Here is a 17,944-nt window from a genome sequence, read left to right as displayed (position 1 = left end):
GCCGGGGGCGCCTTGGTGCCCGCTCCGCCAGGCCGCTTCCTCGGAGCCTACGCCTACCCGCCCCGGCCCCAGGCCGCCGGCTTCCCCGGGGTGGGCGAGCCCTTCCCGCCGACGGCGAGCGCCGAGGGCTACCAACCTGGAGACGGCTACGTGGCCCCGGACCCGCGCTCGGTTCTCTACCCGGGGCCGCGCGAGGACTACGCGCTGCCGGCGGGGCTGGAGGTGTCCGGGAAGCTGAGAGTCGCGCTCAACAACCACCTGTTGTGGTCCAAGTTTAATCAGCACCAGACGGAGATGATCATCACCAAGCAGGGACGGTGAGTGAGACGCGCGCCGGGAACAAGGACGTGTTTTTTTTTTTTCCTCGTGTCTAGACTTTGCGTGGGTCTCGGAGCCCCTCACGGGTTGTCTTACGACTTTGAGGGAAGCGGGGAGGGAGTTGTAGTGGGGACAGGAAGGTCTGAGGGTTGTTTTCTCCTAGGACATAGAACTCAGAAGGGAGATGGAGACTGGGTGCAATGAGAAGTTGTCCTGGATTAGGGGGAGGGTACCTATGGTTTCACCCGGAATTGGGGTGTGCCCTGTCTCACTCTACCTCAGTGGGGGCTCCGGGGGTGTGTGTGCGTATTGGGTTTGCTAGGGCAGGACCCCTCTTAGCCCCTATGGGTGGGGAAATGGGGGAGAGGGCAGGGTCTTCGTATCGGCCAATAACCCAGGACAACACCCCCTGGACCCCTCCCCCCCCACTCCCCGCCCGCGTATTCTACCCCTCGCCCCACTCCCAGCCCTTTTGCTACTGTTGCGCACAGGTCAGTTCTGGGAGGTGGGTAAGACTGGGATTTGGTGACGCGGAAAAGCAGTCGCCAAGTTTCCCTTCCGGTAGTACTTTGAGATCAGATGTCTGGTGTGTGTTTGGGGGTGGGGAGGTGTGGTAAAGCGTGCAGGGGGCACAGATCCCTTCCAGGCACAGGCCCTGCCGGAGAGCACACATACCCATGGGTCTGAGCAGGTGAAGCTGGGCCACCAGGTCCTAGCTGGCCACCAGTCCCATTCGGCTCCCCTCGAGGTCTGTCCCCTGAAAGTCCGCCTCACCCCTGTCCAGATACTTCCCAGTCTATGATCCAGCTCGGGGAACCCCTGGCTCTAAGGCTTAGTGTCCTGGGAGCCCATTGCATGCAGGGTATGGTTTGGGGTGGAGGGTGCTGCTTCCGGGGAGAGCCTTCTGCCTGAGGAAAGAAAGAGAAACTTGCCACAATCGGTACTTGTTTAGTAAGCAACGCTGAGTGGGGCCTGCCTGCATGTGGCATGTGAGGGTGTGCACCCACCCTTCCCGGTGGGGGCCTGTGTGGGCAGGGGACCACGGAGGACCTCTGTGTGGAGGGGCTGCATCATCAGTGCGTTCAGGAGGTGTTTAAGGGCAGATATGCAGTGTGGGGGTTGGGGAGGGAGAAGGCAGAGGCCACGCTGAGCCAAGGTTGGGGGGGTTGGCATTTAATGTCGCTGGGATACTCTTCCCGCCCAGTGGCTTCTGCGGGATGGCCTGGGACTGAGGGACTGAGGGACCTGTCCACCAACCCCAGGTCCTTCAAGTGACTGAGTTGTTTCTCTTGGATGAACCCAGGGAAGTTGGCACTTTCTTTTATTATAGCATGGCCTTCAGCCCCCAAACCTTCTGATGATTCCTCTCTGTGCACCCCCCAACTCTGGCCCCCTGGGAGGGCTCCCACACACAGCCCAGGCTTCTTGTCCCTTCACATTTGAATTGGAGGGGACCCAGAAGATCCTGTCCGGTCCCTTCCCTGCATAGACAGGGAAACGGGCTCAGAGACAGTAAGAGACTCTTCTGAAGTGACGCTGGCAGAACGGGCAGCAGACCCGAGACGTATCCGCCCAGTTTTCTTTCTGAGCCCCTCGCGGCCAGGAGTAAAAACAGCCGCCCATACTGTCCAGAGGCGTTGATGCATTCAAAGGTGCTTTCACTTCCATTATTCCACAGTATGCTACGTAGGTCAGGCAGTCTCCCCCTTTAAGGTAGGGGTGCTGAAGCCCAGGGACCGAGTGGCTTGCACTCCATCACCCAGTGGACCTGAACTCAGGCCTTGCTTTCCGGTGGTCAGAAAGCCCTTCCCGCCCTGGGGCCCGGCCCTGGACTCCCTACAACCTGCCTCCAGGCCCCTGCCCTTCCAGTCTTGAGGGCTGGGGTGGCCAGAACTTCAGGGACCCTGTGGGAGGGGGCCGGCAGTGGGCTGCGTCTCACAGGGCTGTGTCCCTACGGGTCCCTATCCCTCTCCCTGTGGCCTCCTTCTTTCCTTTGTGCTCTTGCTGAAGAATTCTCTCTTGACGAGTCTTGATGTCTCTCTTTTAGATCCGTATACCTACTTTCTTTTAGTATGAAAAGTTCCAACATATGCAAAAGCAAAGAGAAAAACCTAACAGGCCTCCACCTACCGACATCACCAGCTTCAGCACTTGTCACCCGTGGCCCAATCTTGTTTCTTCTTTATCCTCGCTCACCTCACTTCCGCCCCCCACTCCCCTGTCTGCAACTGTATCAGCGATGGTGTTAAGTATTTAGTAAGCAAGTCCTAGACTCTCTGAAAGAATTTTCATCCTTATAATTTCTCTATGCGTGTCTAAAAATGGCTTTGTAAAACTAAACACAATACCATTAGCAAACCTGAGAAGAAATGCATAAATACCATCAAATTTTCCTGATCATTTTGTAATTGTGTGTGAGTGTGTTTGTCACAATCCTCATGCTTTCCATCCATCCTGAGGGACAGCTTTGGACACTCTGAGGTTCCCGTTAGAAGGGGACCTCACCATTTCTTTTGATGCCTCCCTTGGATCAGGTCCCAGGGGTCCCATGGTGGGGTGGAAGAGACAGAGAACATACTGTCCCCAGTTGAGTCCCACTGGCCCCAATTTAGCCCTGTCCCTGAACTCGGGCTCCAGTGATCGGAAGACGACGGCCATTTCCTTCTGTTAATGGCTTCTGAAAAGTAAGGCTTGAGCTCAGAGAACAGCTCCCTTTCTATCCTGCTTTGGAGGGCTGGTCTGTCCCTCCGTGGGTTCCAGTGACCTGCCAGTCACCACCGCATCACCCACGGCCTTCTTCCTTTTTGAAAAATCCTTCCAGCCCAGACCTACCCACAGCCCCACAGCCTTTTGCCATGGGCTGACTCACTCCCTCCCAGATCCTTCCTCTCCCACCCACCCTAAACCCATCCCTCAGTATGGACAAGCGACCATCACTGTCTCCTCCATGGGCAGCAGCAGCAGGGTGGGGAGCGGCGGTGGGGGGGTGGGGGGGGTGGTTGGCAACTTCCAGCGCCAGAGACTGACCCAGGCAGCTCGGGTGGGACTGGGAGAGGAAAGTGAGATAAAATGTTGGGCAGACCAAGAGGAGATGTTGGAGTTCAAGTTTGTGTGTTTGTGAAGTCTCGGGGTGCCTACCCCGGACTTGTGCTGTATCTCTGCGTGGCAGTGTGCGTGTGTATTGTGGATGTGTTGGTGTGCGTGGAATAGTCGATGGTAGGCATTCACGGTAGGGGAAGCGGGAGGCGGGTGTGTGTGTACGTGTGTGTGTGTGTGTGTGTGTGTGTGTGTGTGGGTGTGCGTTCATTGCTGGCAATCCCCACTTTTCTGAGTGTGATTAGTTGATTATTATAATTAAGATAACTTTGGGTAGCTCCGTTGTTAAGAAGCTCAATTTGCATTTGTGTATGTATGTGTAAATTTAGGAGTTGGTAAAACAATGTCTCCCCATCACTGGCCTTGCCGTGGTGGTTTTCCCTTCTCTACATCCCCGATTCCTAGAACTTTTAAATAGATCTTTAAAACTATTTATTGATTTATTTTTTAGTTCTAAGCCTGCTTTAATTTAGACTCACTGGCTTCATTTCTCTTGGGGCAGGCGAAAACAGCTTTGCTTTCCGTTGGCTCTTTGCTAGCAACAGTCTGATTTCCATGAAGTTGGGGGGGAGGGGGAAATCCTTTGAGGCCTGAGCACATTTTGCATTTCCATAGGTACAAGGGATATCCTCCTACAAGGTGACACTAATTTACAGCGGCACCAGTAGTGCGTGAGAGGGACCCCTTCCCCCACAGACGCATCGGCGATAGATATCAGTTTTGAAACATTTTGCTAACATGACTGACGAAAAATGACCTTTCAATTTGTATGTGATGACGGTATATTGGAACATATCAGAGCTGCTCAGGATGGGGGGGCAGTGATGACCCTGCAAATCATTTCAAGATGGGATCGGAATTTAGAGTCTCGGGCCCTGTTCTCTGAGAGCAGGATGCTAAGTGGTCTTTTGGGGGGCTTTTGTTTAATTTTTTAATGTTTATTTTATTTTTGAGAGGGAGGCATAGAATCCGAAGCAGGCTCCAGGCTCTAAGCTGTCAGCACAGAGCCCGATGTGGGGCTTGAACCCACGAACCATGAGATCATGACCTGAGCCAAAGTCAGACACTTAACCGACTGAACCACCCAGGCGCCCTGCAAGTGGTCTTTTTGAGGTCCTTAGTTTGGCATCAGACCCTGTTCCTTCCCAGCAAAGTGTCATGTAAATCAGGGGCTATTTTGGGTTTCCAGCTGGTGGTGATTCTAGACTTTTAGGGTGAAATGAGACCTCCCTTCTCTTCGCCCTTTCCCCCATTCTCTTCCCGCTCCTCCATTTCCCTTTTCCAGAGCCGGGTAGAGAGATGCACACCATGGCCTGTACACTGCAGTCAGGAACCCCGGCCTCGTTCTCCCACCAAGGACCCGTCATCACGGCTCTCCGATCCTTGGCGGCGGCTGCTGCTGCTGCTTCTTTTTCTTCTTCTTCTTCTTCTTCTTCTTCTTCTTCTTCTTCTTCTTCTTCTCCTTCTTCTTCTTCTTTTTTAGATACAAAGAGAGACAGAGCATGAGAGGGGGAGGGGCAGAGAGAGAGGGAGACACAGAATCTGAAGCAGGCCCCAGGCTCTGAGTTGTCCACACAGAGCCCGACATGGGGCTCGAACCCATGAACATGAAATCATGACCTGAGCTGAAGTCAGAGGCTTAACTGACTAAGCCACCCAGGCACCCTTCCTTGGCTTCTTTCAAGTATAAAATTGGAAATTGCATTTTACATTTCAGGGGCTCCTTGGTGGCCCAGTGGATTAAGCATCCACCTTTGGCTCAGGTCATGATCTCTAGGTTTGTGAGTTCGAGCCCTGCATTGGGCTCTTGGCTATCTGTGTCAGACTCGCTTTGGATCCTCTGTCTCCCTCTCTCTCTGCCCTTGCCCTGCTCGCACTCTCCCTCTCTCAAAAATAAATAATAAAAAAAAGAGAATTTTTTTTTACATTTAGAAGGTCTAGTATGGTGGACTGACGGCTCCTAAGTAGAGACACGATGAATACGTTCCTTCTCTTCCTTTGTTCCTACAGGTTTGGAGAGGAGCTCGTTATGATACAAAGAATGTATGTGACCCCACTGCGTCATAGAATGAGCTGACGGTGGAGACGAGTTGAAAATATAGCCCCACCTTAATTGTTCAAGGCCTCAACCCTCACCTTTGATTTCTCAAGTCAGCTGGCCTGCTGAGCCCCTGGGGCCCAGGGCCTGGAGTTGGAGCTCCGGACTCTTGATCGGGGTCCTTGGGCCGGGCCTGAGGGCTTTGATAGATAGCTCTGAGCCTGGGAGAGGGTGGGGTGGAGGAGGGATGGAATGAGCTGAGTTTCACATCTTTCAAACTTCTTAACATCTCTCAGAGGAAAAATAAGCAGGAGTTATTGTTCCCCTTTACAGGGGAAGGAACTAAGGTTTGGTTTGGGAATAACATATCCAGGGTCATAGGGCCAGTAAGTCTCTTTTTTTTTTTTCTCAGCATAGGAAAATCTGGAGAAGACAGGAATATGGAGAGATCTTCCCAAGGTTATTAAGGGTGTTGCTCCGGGACCCCCTGGGACTCGAATGCCCCCAAAAGTGTTCCTAGGCCTCTGGAACTCTCTCTCCCCCCAGGTTTCCTGACTCATGGACTGGGGTCTTTCTTCCCACCTTGCATGACTTCTTGTAGGAGGAGGGGAGAAGTGTGTGGGAATGAAAAGTAATTCTGATGAGGGTGTGATTCTGCCATCCTGAGAAGTCTGCTCTTCCTGCTTGGGTTAGAAAAGCCAAGCCATGAGAATTGGTGACGGTACTGATGCTGGTAGAGGTGGTGGTTGTCATAATGGAGGTGACGGTGGAGGGGACCAGGGTAGTGATGGTGATAATGGAGCTGATGGTTGTGGTGATGGGGGTGTGTTGGTGGAGGAGGGGGCGGCAGAGACCGGCATGGTATGGAAGGGCTTCCTTCTCTGAATCTCTTCCTCTGGCGACATAGAGGCTAGTACAGCATCCCAACCACGACTTCCTCCACTTTCCCTGGGAACCGGGCCTTTGAGAATGGGGACCGTGCCCAACAGAGTCCTCTTTCAGGTGGATGGGCAGCTCCGTCTCGGATTTTCGCTACTTCTCTGAAAGCTCAGGGGCAGGCTGTCCACAGACATCAGGCCTGGGAGTATGTGGGTGGGGGAGCCTGGGTACCACAGGGCTGGGAGCGTGATAACACTGGGAGGGCCACAGAGGGGAGGATGGGTCAGGGACTGAGACCAGACAAGGGCTTGGGAGACTGAGGCATGAGGGCCTACAGGAAAGTACCTGCGGGGTGCTGGCTTGTGGCTTTGCTCCCCACTAGGAAGCAAACTAAGGTTAGAGACAGTGGCGTGCAGCTACTGTCTAGCAACTGACCCTCTGAAAGAAGAACCGTGAAAGAGCCCTGATTCATAGTGTTTGCTCATTTCCGTGGCGTAAATATTCCTATGGTGGCTGATTTCAAGCTACGCTTGTGGTATCACTGAATGTAGAGTTGGGAAGAGACGTGCCGTCGTACAGTTATCTAGTCTTTCCACCAGACAGGAACAAGAGATATAAGTAACCTCAAGAAGGGGTGCCTGTGTGGTTTGGTCGGCTAAGCGTTCCACTTCGGGTCATGATCTCACAGCTCCGTGATTCGAGCTCCACGTCGGGCTCCGTGCTGACAGCTCCGAACCCGCCGTGTGCTTCAGATTCTGTGTCTCTGTCTCTCTCTGCCCCTCCCCTGCTCGCTGTCTCCATCTCTGAAAAATAAATAAACATTAAAAAGTTAAAAAAGTAACCTCAAGAGCAGAGATAATAGTAAAATGTAGTAAACGAACTGAGAAGTGATGATCGTTGACTATTTATTACCTTGGCTTACAATGTATCTAATTGTAAGTTGATATCATTTCATTTTTAGTTATGGCATTGTTTAGCAACTGGCTGGCATTTCCAGTTGGCTCTCTGGAGGGCTGGAAGCCGACGCCAGCACGTCACTGAAAGCCTTTGCACAGGGCTGGCTGTCTGCAAGGCTGGGGGCTGATGCACGTTGGCGGGTCTTTCTGTTCTCCCTAGGCGGATGTTCCCATTCTTGTCATTTACTGTGGCGGGGCTGGAGCCCACCAGCCATTACCGGATGTTCGTGGACGTGGTCTTGGTGGACCAGCACCACTGGCGGTATCAGAGTGGCAAATGGGTGCAGTGTGGAAAGGCTGAGGGCAACATGCCAGGTAGGAGCCCCCTGGAGAACGCTCGATGCTCTTTTTCTCCAAGACTGAGCGCCCTCTGGTGGACCCAGGAGGGAGCCTTGAGCTGCTGCTCCCACACCTAAAATTTAACTCCCCATCCCACCCTTATCCCCTCCCACTTCTCACTCTCTTTCTGTTTGTCCTCTCTTCTCTATTCTGCCCTAGCCTGTCTTCTGCTCAATCCTCTGGGCACATCTCCGCTTGCCCTGCCCCATCTAGTCCTGCCCCTGCAGCCTTTTTGACATCCCCCTCCAAACAGGCAAAGAAGCCCCATGTCACCAGGGCTCTGGTCCCGGGGGCTGCATGCCAAAGAGGTTAACTGTCCACAGGGAACCGCCTGTATGTCCACCCAGATTCCCCCAATACTGGAGCCCATTGGATGCGCCAGGAAGTTTCATTCGGGAAATTGAAGCTCACGAACAACAAAGGGGCCTCTAACAATGTGACCCAGGTGGGACTCCTCGCCACCCCCCGCCCCTCCTGGCTCATTCTGTTCTGTAGAAGTCACTTTTCTTTCTCTCTGACTCTGGTTCTTTTCCACCCACCATGGGGGAGAGGGGATGAGGTGGGAGGAAGCGGACTCTCAGGGGCAGACATGGGGTTGCATTCAGGATGACGTGGGCCAGGCTGGCCCTTGGGGGTTTCTTCACCAAACCCGAGGCCCCATCACTTGTGCACCACTGGGCTGGGCATTGGACTGCGGCCCGTGGCCCCAGGGAATGGACACCGAGTCTAAGTTGAGCAAGCCTGTTAACAGAGCCTTGAAAAGCCATCTGTGGGTAGGAAACAGGGCAAGAGGGCACAGTGGTGCCCTGAAGAGGCTGGGGACCCGAGTTAGAAGGCCTGGGGGAAGTTACGTGGTAGCAGGGCAGGGGAATGGACACTGTGACCTCAGGGTCCCTTCCAGCCTGGCCACAGGACCAGCATGGGTGGGGCTAGAGGACCCTCAGACCCCCCACGAGCATCTGGCTCTCTTTCAGATGATCGTGCTCCAGTCACTCCATAAGTACCAGCCTCGGCTGCACATTGTTGAGGTGAATGAGGCGGAGCCGGAGGCGGCCTGCAACGCCTCCAACACGCATATCTTCACCTTCCAAGAGACGCAGTTCATTGCCGTGACCGCCTACCAGAACGCAGAGGTGAGGGCTGCCGGGCGGGGCTGAGCTTCAAGGGGCAGGAGGGGATAGCGGGGCCAACAGTCTTCCTTGGTGGCGAATTCAGAAGTCCTGTAGCACAACTCAGGACTCAGGCGCCTCTACTTCTCTCTCTAGATCACTCAGCTGAAAATTGATAATAACCCTTTTGCCAAAGGATTCCGGGAGAACTTTGAGTCGTAAGTGCCACGGGGTCCACCTTACCTTTGCAGAGGGGCCTCCTCTTGGTTCCTCCTGGGACTTGACTCCAGATGTGTGCTGAGCGTATCTCCTTCCTTGGAGGTGGGCAGGGGTGGGGTGGATGCTGGAGGGCAGGTAGACCGGGGAAAGAGGGTCCAGGGAGGGATGTGCAGTGGGCAGACTCACAGGTGACTGGTTCTGTTTGTGACCCATTTTCTTGCCTTTTTTTTTTTTTTAAGCATGTATGCGTCTGTTGACACCAGCGTCCCTTCCCCACCTGGACCCAACTGTCAGTTGCTTGGGGGAGACCACTACTCTCCTCTCCTACCCAACCAGTATCCCGTTCCCAGCCGCTTCTACTCCGACCTTCCCGGGCAAGCCAAGGATGTGGTTTCCCAGCCTTACTGGCTGGGGGCCCCGAGGGACCACAGCTACGAGGCTGAGTTTCGAGCAGTCAGCATGAAGCCTGCATTCCTGCCCTCCGCCCCTGGACCCACCATGTCCTACTACCGAGGCCAAGAGGTGCTGACGCCCGGAGCTGGCTGGCCTGTGGCCCCCCAGTACCCTCCCAAGATGGGCACAGGCAGCTGGTTCCGCCCCATGCGGACTCTGCCCATGGAACCTGGTCCCGGAGCTTCAGAGGGACGGGGCCCGGAGGACCAGGGCTCCCCCTCGGTGTGGACTGAGATCATCCCCCTGCGGCCAGAGTCCAGTGACTCAGGACTGGGTGAAGGAGACTCTAAGAGGAGGCGCGTGTCCCCCTATCCTTCCAGTGGCGATAGCTCATCCCCTGCTGGGGCGCCGTCTCCTTTTGACAAGGAAACCGAAGGCCAGTTTTATAGCTATTTTCCCAACTGAGCAGATGACATGGCGACAGGCAGAGAAGCAGTGTCACCAGGCTGGAGGACACCCACTAATGCAGACAACAGACTCGGGACTGAGAGGCCCCAGCTCCCTCTGTCCCTTCTCCTTTTGTCATTGGGCGAAGAAGAGGGGGTCCCGGGGTTCACTGGCTGCTTCCGGCCCACGATGAAACCTGAGAGGAGTGTCCCCTGCCCCTTCCTCTGCCCTGACTACGGTCATCTCCCTGGTGCTGCTCTGGCTGTGGGTGCCCCGCTGGAGAACAGAAAACGGAGAACAAGAAGGTCCTGGACACAAAGGAGCTTCCTCTCTTCTGTGGGGCGGGGTAGGGGTCGGGGTGGGGGTGGGGCCGGCTGGGACCTGGAGACTGTCTTCCTTTGTGGAACTAACTTTGGGCAGTTTCATTCTTGTGCGTGGAAATAAAGATACCATGGATTTTATGACAGGCAGCCAGCCAGGGTCAGCAAGAGGACGCAGGTGACTTGGGGCAGTTGGCCTGGACCCCACCCGCTCAGAGACAGTGGGGTCGGAGGAAGGGGCTGGGAAGGGGCGGGGATGGTGCACACCTCAAGAAGCGAAGTCTGTGGGGGTGGTGACTGGCGAGTGTGCGCTATTTTTTTTTCTTTTTTGGAATGGGGAGGCTATTTATTGTATGGAGAGTGGTGTCTGGATATATTTCTTTTGTCTTCATCACTTTCTGCAAATAAACATGACACTGTAGACTGTGTCCTGCTTCAGGGCCCCGCAGGAGACATGGATGGGGACTCGGCTGGGAACTGCAGGTGCACCACAGCTCTCCAAAAGCAGCTGAGGTTCCCAAGGACCTGTGCCTTCTAGAAACGCAGAGCGGCTTCATCCAGGGGGATAAGCAGAGCAAGGCCACATGCCCGAGGGTTGATGGTTGATTCCACCGTGTAAGGCTCTTTGGGACGGAGAATGTTTCCTCTGCCTGTGTGGCACCCTGACCTGTGGAGGAGGGGTGGGGAGGCGAGACCCAAGGACAGGGCTGGGTGGGGGCTGGGAGCGCTGCAGGGAGAAGCCTTGAGTTCTCTTTGCATGATTTAAAAAAATTTTTTTTTAAGTTTTTTATTTTTTTAATGTTTTTATTTATTTATTTATTTTTGAGAGACACAGAGAGAGAGACAGTGTGAGCAGGGGAGGGACAGAGAGAGAAGGAGACACAGAATCTGAAGCAGGCTCCAGGCTCTGAGCTAGCTGTCAGGCCAGAGCCTGATGCAGGGCTCGAACCCACAAACCGTGAGATCATGACCTGAGCCCAAGCTGGACGCTTAACTGACTGAGCCACCCAGGCGCCCCTCTTTGCATTATTTTCAAATTTAAAAAATAATTAACATTTATTTATTTTTGAGAGACAGAGTGCAAGCGAGGAAAAGGCAGAGAGAGAAGGAGACACAGAATCCGAAGCAGGCTCCAGGCTCTGAGCTGTCAGCACAGAACCTGATGTGGGGCTCGAATTCACTAACTGCGAGATCATGACCTGAGCCGAAGTCGGACACTTAACCGACAGAGCCACCCAGGCGCCTCTCTGCATTTCTAGCAGTTTTTGTTCTCCATCGTTATCTTAGCGTTGTTCAAAGGTTAAAGGAGTAAATATAAATTGAACCACACGAAATTGCTGTTTTTGTAGGTCAGGAACAGCCAAATATCGGCCATTTCATATGTTTCGAACTAGCACGTGTAAAGGGTGTAGAACAGCATCGGATAAACAGTAAGCACTCAACTGTAAATTATTGTTATTATAATTTTCTAGCTCTGTTTCTCTCTCTCTCTTTCTCTATACACACTGAATTGTGTTTGTAAAATAATACCTGCTTCTTTAAAGAATGTAAGCAATGTAGGAAAGTAAAAAGATAGCACTAAATTATCCCAAATCTGACCACCCATCAATTGTCATTAAATGTTAAATGGGTTAGATAGACAGAAATATATTTTTATAACATTGGAATCATACTGAAAATGCTTTTTAAAAATACTTTATTTTTAATAAGTAATCTCTACACCCAACATGGGACTCAAACTCAGAACCCCAAGATCAAGAGTCACATGCTTTACTCACTGAGCCAGCCAGGTGTCCTTGAAGATGCTTTTTCTTAATGAACACTATTGAATTTTAGTTTACAGAATTTAATAATGTAAAAATAAAAACACCATCAATGAACCATCAAAACCTGAAAAAACCCTCAAGTGAATGAAGGGATCGGTGAGCTTGAGCTTTTTTTTTTTCAGCATAAGAGCTATAGCCATGAAGGAATGCTCTAAGGTTAAGAAAGGAACTTACGGGACTCCTGGGCCCACTCTCGAATTGGGCTCAGGTCTTGATCTCATGGTTCCTGGGTTTGAGCCCTATATTGGGCTCTGTGCTGATAGCTCAGAGCCTGCTTGGGATTCTCTCTCTCTCTCCCTCTCTCTCTACCCCTTCCCTGCTCACACACACACACACACACACACACACACACATTTTCTCTCTGCAAATAAGTAAGTAAACTTAAGGGGGGAAGAGGAGCTCATGGGAAACGTCCAGAGGTTAGAATTATTACTCCATTTGCCTGGCCCCAGTCCAGGGCACCCCCACTCTAACGGGGGGAGGAGTGTCATGGGCCCTTGGGTGTTCTCTTCTGTTGGAGCTTGGAAATCTTCACTTCTGTCACAGTTCACATCCTGGCCTCTATCCAGAGGCCATTTTCATCACCTGCTAGTTAGAAGAAGAAAAAGATAAGAAGACATATTTGTTTCCATTCTCCTTGGATTTGGAAGCTCATAATTTTGTAAATGACATTCGTGATTCTGTCATACCGTGTTCTCCAAGTGCAGATTACTCCTCCCACCCCGTTAGCTGTCATTCCCTGGAGTTATTAAGTGTTGGTATTAAATTAGGTCTATTTCCCTTTTTGGGAGCTGTTGTCAGTAATTATAGTACTCTTCTCCCTCACTGTTTTTATTTTTATTTAAGTTTATTTATTTATTTTTAGTAATCTCTGCACCCAACGCAAGGCTCCAACTCCCCATCCTGAGATTACACGTCTCATGCTCTTCCCGCGGAGCCAGGCAGGCGCCCATCCCCCCTGTTTTTAAATGGTGTTTGTTCAGTTCATTAGATGTAAGTGAAGAGGGTTGTATTTACACACTCTGTTATCTTCTTCCAGAAGCGTGGGGGCATGTGTTTTGATGCTTTTCTGTTTGACTCATAACGGTTCATTACTACTATTCCTTCACTATTCAATGTACCTTTCACTGAAAAGGAAAAATACTGAAAATACTAAAATATATCTTTATATTATCTTCCTATGCATGAACATGGGATATTTCTTCATTTATTTAGGTCATTCTTAAGGTCCTCCAGTAAAGTTTTATAGGTTATAGATATAGGTCTTGTATATCTTATATTTATTCTTAAGTATTAAGGGCTTTTTTCACTATAAAGGGTATTTTTTAAAATTACATGTTTTCAGGGCTCCTGGGTGACTCCATTGGTTAAGCATCCTATTTTGGCTCAGGTCATGATCTCACGGTTTGTGAGTTCGAGCCCCACGTCCGGCTCTGTGCTGACAGTCCAAAGACTGCTTCAAGGTCCTCTCTCTCCCTCTCTCTGCCCCTCCCCTGCTCATGCTCTCTCTCTCTCTCTCTCTCTCTCTCTTTCTCAAAGAAAAAAACATTAAAAAAATAAAAATACTTATTTTCTAATTGTTGGTTATAATTGATTTTTGTATGCTCATCATAAAAGCCAGCCATTTTGCTAAACTCTCTTATTATTTTTTAGTAGTTTGCTATAAATTCATTACCTTCTCTATGGCCAGTTAGATTATTTCAAATAATGACAGTTTTATTTTTCCTTTTCTAACCATTATCTTCCTAACTTCTTTTTCTTAGCTTATTGCACGCTAGAACTTCAAGTGCTGGTTTCTTGCCTTTTGGGGGATGATTTCCCCTCCTATTTATTCCACTTTTTCCTTCATGTTAGTTTGACATTTCTATTATTGTATATTATTTATTTATTTTATTAAAAAATTTTTTGATCTTTATTTTATTTTGAGAGACAGAGACAGAGAGTGCGCAGGGGAGGGGCAGAGAGAGAGGGAGTCACAGAATCCAAAGCAGGCTTCAGGCTCTGAGCTGTCAGCACAGAGCCCTACGTGGGGCTCGAACCCACAAACTGTGAGATCATGACCTGAGCCGAAGTCGACAACCGCTCAACCGACTGAGCCACCCAGGCACCCCATTGTTTCTATTATTTTAGTGGTTATTTCATACATCTTAATAGGTACCATTAACCTAATAAAATATTAATATTGAATGATATTTTGCCCTGTGTTCTGGTCAATAAAACAATTTTAGATTAGCTCTTATCTTCCCCCTTTTCACTTACTATTGTTTTCTCTCTTAATTTACTGATTTTGAACATTTCAGTATACATATACATATACACACATCTATTTTTTGTTTTGTTTTGTTTTTTTCACATATTTATGTTTCTAAGTGAACTTTACATCCAACGTGGGGCTCTAACTCACAGCCCTGAGATCAACAGTCCCGTTCTCTACTGACTGAGCCAGCCAGATGCCCCCTCAGTGTTTTTTTTTAATCCCCACAGATGATACTCATGTATTACTTTGTTGAAATAATACTTTCTTGGGCTTAATTTTATGTCACCATTCTCTTTGCTCACTTTTCCTCTTTACATTTCTGCCTCTTTTTTTTCTGGGATCATTTTCCTACTTCTTCAACAAAATTTTTTATAACTTCTTTTAAACAGGTCTCTTTGTAAATTCCATATAAGCTTGTTTCTTACAAAGATTATTATTTTCCCTCTTGTTATTGGATGGTATTTTGCTGAGTAAACAATTTTGAGTGGATAGTATTTTTTTCTTATTTTATAGAAACTATTCTGACATCTTTTAGCTTCTATCACTGTGAAATCTGCTACCACTGTAATTATCATTCTTCTTAAAAAGATGTTTCATTATTTTTGGAAGAGAGAGAGAGAGCAAGCAGGGGAGGGGCAGAGAGAGAGGGGACAGACTATCTTAAGTGGGTTCTGTGCTGACAGCAGAGAGCCCTATGTGGGGCTTGAACTCACTGTGAGATCATGACCTGAGCCAAAGTCAGAGGCTCAACCAACTGAGCCACCCAGGTACCCCAACTAATTATCATTCTTTGACAGTCATCTGTCTTTCTCTTTCTGCTTTCCAGATCTTCTAGTTATATTTGGTGTGTGTAGCAGGTTTACTATGATGTGACAAGGTATGAATTTATTTTTCTTGATCATATTTGGGATATCTTGTACTTCCTGAAACTGTGTATTCATGGTTTTCATCAATTCTGATATTTCTCAGTTATTATCACTTTAAACATTACTTCTTTCCAATTTCGCCCTTCCGGACTCTAATCAGATCAATGTCAGCAATTTTCATTCTATTATTATTCATGTCTCACAACTCTATTATGTTTTTTCTCCTTGTCTCTCTTTGCTGCTTTCTATATAAATTCTTGAGATATATCTTTTAGTTTAATTCTACTTTCAACAGTATCTAATATGCTGATTAGCCCACTCACTGAAATTTTTTTCACAGTTTACAAAGTACTTTTCATAGTTATTTTGTACATCTCCATTAAGTTTTTTTAATGTTATGCTCTGCATTTCTTTATTTTTATTTTTATTTTAAGTAATCTCTACACCCAATGTGGGGCTCAAACTCATGATCCTGAGATCAAGAGTCTCATGCTCTTCTGATTGAGACAGCCAGGCACCCTATGCTTTACATTTCTATAATTTCTATTTTTTTTCCAAATTGTACAATCCTGATGATTTCCTATTGTATGTTTTACCTTATAACTACATTCATTGTTTTTGTAAACATTCGACGCACAACCTTCTGTATTTTGTATTTGACGATTCTAGATGATATTGGAGGTTGTTTGTAGAGGGTGTGGAAGTAGTTTTGTCTAAGTATGTTGATTCTTCTGATTATCACTCACAGTGAATTTGCCTTCTTGTGCACTTGGGTATCTTTGTAAGGTCATGTTTGGTTTATAACCCATGGATGTCCTGTAAGATTAACTTGAGGAAACTTTCTTCCACAAAAGTTGCCTCTGATTCAATGGATGGGGAACACCAAATTATGGCTGGACTTTTACCTCTAGCAATGTAGTCAGATTTCTTGGCTCAGGGCTCCAAAAGAGTGAGATCGAAGCTTCCAGGCCTGCCCTTTAGAGCATCACTCTACTACATTCTGTTGGTCAAAGCCAGCCCCTATATAATGAGAGGGAAATAATTTTACAGCTGGATGACAGAAGTGCATGTACTGCCTGGCCATTACCCTAGGCGTTTTTCCTTCACCATCATGTTGGTAGATTGAAATGGTCCGTGGGACATTTCAGTGGATATAGCAAATGCCACAAGTGAGGGCACACTTCTTCCCAGGTTTCTATTCATTAAGCATTAATTGCCACACCCCTGTGAGCTGGTTTATTAAGTTGGGCCACTCACCGTGAAATCTGAAAAAAGTTAGAGAGGTCTTTTGTTCTAAGATATTATTCAGGTCTCCTAAATTCTCCTTTCAAATTTCTCCCTGGCTGACAGCATTCTAAGAATGGGCTATGAAAAGAGAAACTGGGGGCCCAATTTTTTTCTTTTACACATTTTCTACCATCAGTTTTGCCTCACCTTTCTTGGCCACTTTTTGTGACATGTTCAAGTCCTATGTCTATTCTCATTTTCTTCAGAGAATAACACTGTTCTTTTTTTTTTTTAATGTATTTTATTTATTTTTGAAAGAGAGAGACAGCGCGAGCAGGGGAGAGTCAGAGAGAGAGGGAGACACAGAATTGGAAGCAGGCTCCAGGCTCTGAGCTAGCTGTCAGCACAGAGCCCAACACGGGGCTCTAACCCACGAACCGTGAGATCCTGACCTGAGCCGAAGCCGGATGCTTAACCGATTGACCCACCCAGGCGCCCCTGTTCTTTTTTTTTTTTTTTTACTCTTTTTTTATTCATTTAAGTAATCTCTACATACCACATGGGGCTCAAACTCATGACCTTGAGATCAAGAGTCGTACACTCCTCTGACTGAGCCAGCCAGATGCCCCCCACAACACTGTTCTTTCGGGACACATGTGGCTGCCCAGGGTAGGAAGCAGTCAGGGGAAGCTCAAAACCCATGAATTCAGATTTTTAGCCAATCCACCAATTTTCAACACCTTGCCTCAATTCCACCTGCCATTGTGTTTGATACTCCCCAGTCCTGAGTCTATTTTAGGTTATTTGGTGGTAACTCAGCTCACCTATTGCTAATCCTGTTTGTAGGCATCTCAGGTGTGGCTACATTTTAGGCTGTCACTCCATCTTGCTTAATCAGATACCACTCCTCCATCTGCTTACTATATTCCAGAAAAATTGTTGAAATTTATTGTCTACCTTCTCCTCTGCTATTCTCTTTGCTTCTGTGGTTCCATACATTAAGAAAATCTCTGGGGCATCTGGGTGGCTCAGTTGCTTAAGTGGCCAGCTTCGGCTCAGGTCATGATCCCCCAGTTCGTGAGTTCGAGCCCCGCGTTGGACTCTGTGCTGACCGCTTAGAGCCTGGAGCCTGCTTCAGATTCTGTGTCTCCCTCTCTCTCTACCCCTCCCCTGCTTGCGCTCTGTCTCTCTCAAAAAATGAATAAAAATGTTTAAAAAATTAAAACATGATATTAAAAAAGAAAGTCTCTATATATCATGTTAATAACTAATATGCATATTTAAACTAAATACTCTTCATTGATTTTGAATGAAAACTTGTAACTCTTTTAATCATCATAAGCTGGACTTCCTCCCTCTTCATTTTATTTTATTTATTTATTTTTATGTTTTATTTTTGAGACAGAAAGATTCAGAGCATGAGCAGGGAGGAGCAGAGAGAGAGGGAGGCACAGAATCGGAAGCAGTCTCCAGGCTCTGAGCTAGCTGTCAGCACAGAGCCCGACGCGGGGCTTGAACCCACGAACGTGAGATCATGACCTGAGCTGAAGTCGGAGGCTTAACCGACTGAGCCACCCAGGCGCCCCTATTTTATTTTTAAAAGTTTATTTATTTATCTTGAGAGAGAGTATAAGCAGGAGAGGGGCAGAGAGAG

At 48.6% G+C, this 17,944-nt stretch overlaps 1 protein-coding gene across 1 annotated transcript in view; it reads left to right on the top strand.

Moving 5' to 3' along the window:
* TBX21 (T-box transcription factor 21) overlaps positions 1-10,135 on the top strand; it is an 18,200-nt gene extending 8,065 nt beyond the window's left edge. The window contains exons 4-9 of the mRNA XM_029927017.1: positions 6-317; positions 7,448-7,602; positions 7,950-8,071; positions 8,601-8,759; positions 8,892-8,953; positions 9,194-10,135. Coding sequence (XP_029782877.1) covers positions 6-317; positions 7,448-7,602; positions 7,950-8,071; positions 8,601-8,759; positions 8,892-8,953; positions 9,194-9,812 — 1,429 coding nt within the window. The 3' untranslated portion in view covers positions 9,813-10,135. The remainder of the gene's footprint in view (positions 1-5; positions 318-7,447; positions 7,603-7,949; positions 8,072-8,600; positions 8,760-8,891; positions 8,954-9,193) is intronic.
* Positions 10,136-17,944: the final 7,809 nt, after the last annotated feature.

This window comes from Suricata suricatta, chromosome 17 (assembly GCF_006229205.1).
Source record: "Suricata suricatta isolate VVHF042 chromosome 17, meerkat_22Aug2017_6uvM2_HiC, whole genome shotgun sequence".
NCBI lineage: Eukaryota > Metazoa > Chordata > Mammalia > Carnivora > Herpestidae > Suricata > Suricata suricatta.
Note: the sequence above shows the minus strand (reverse complement) of the source record. Positions and strands in the feature narration are given on the sequence as shown.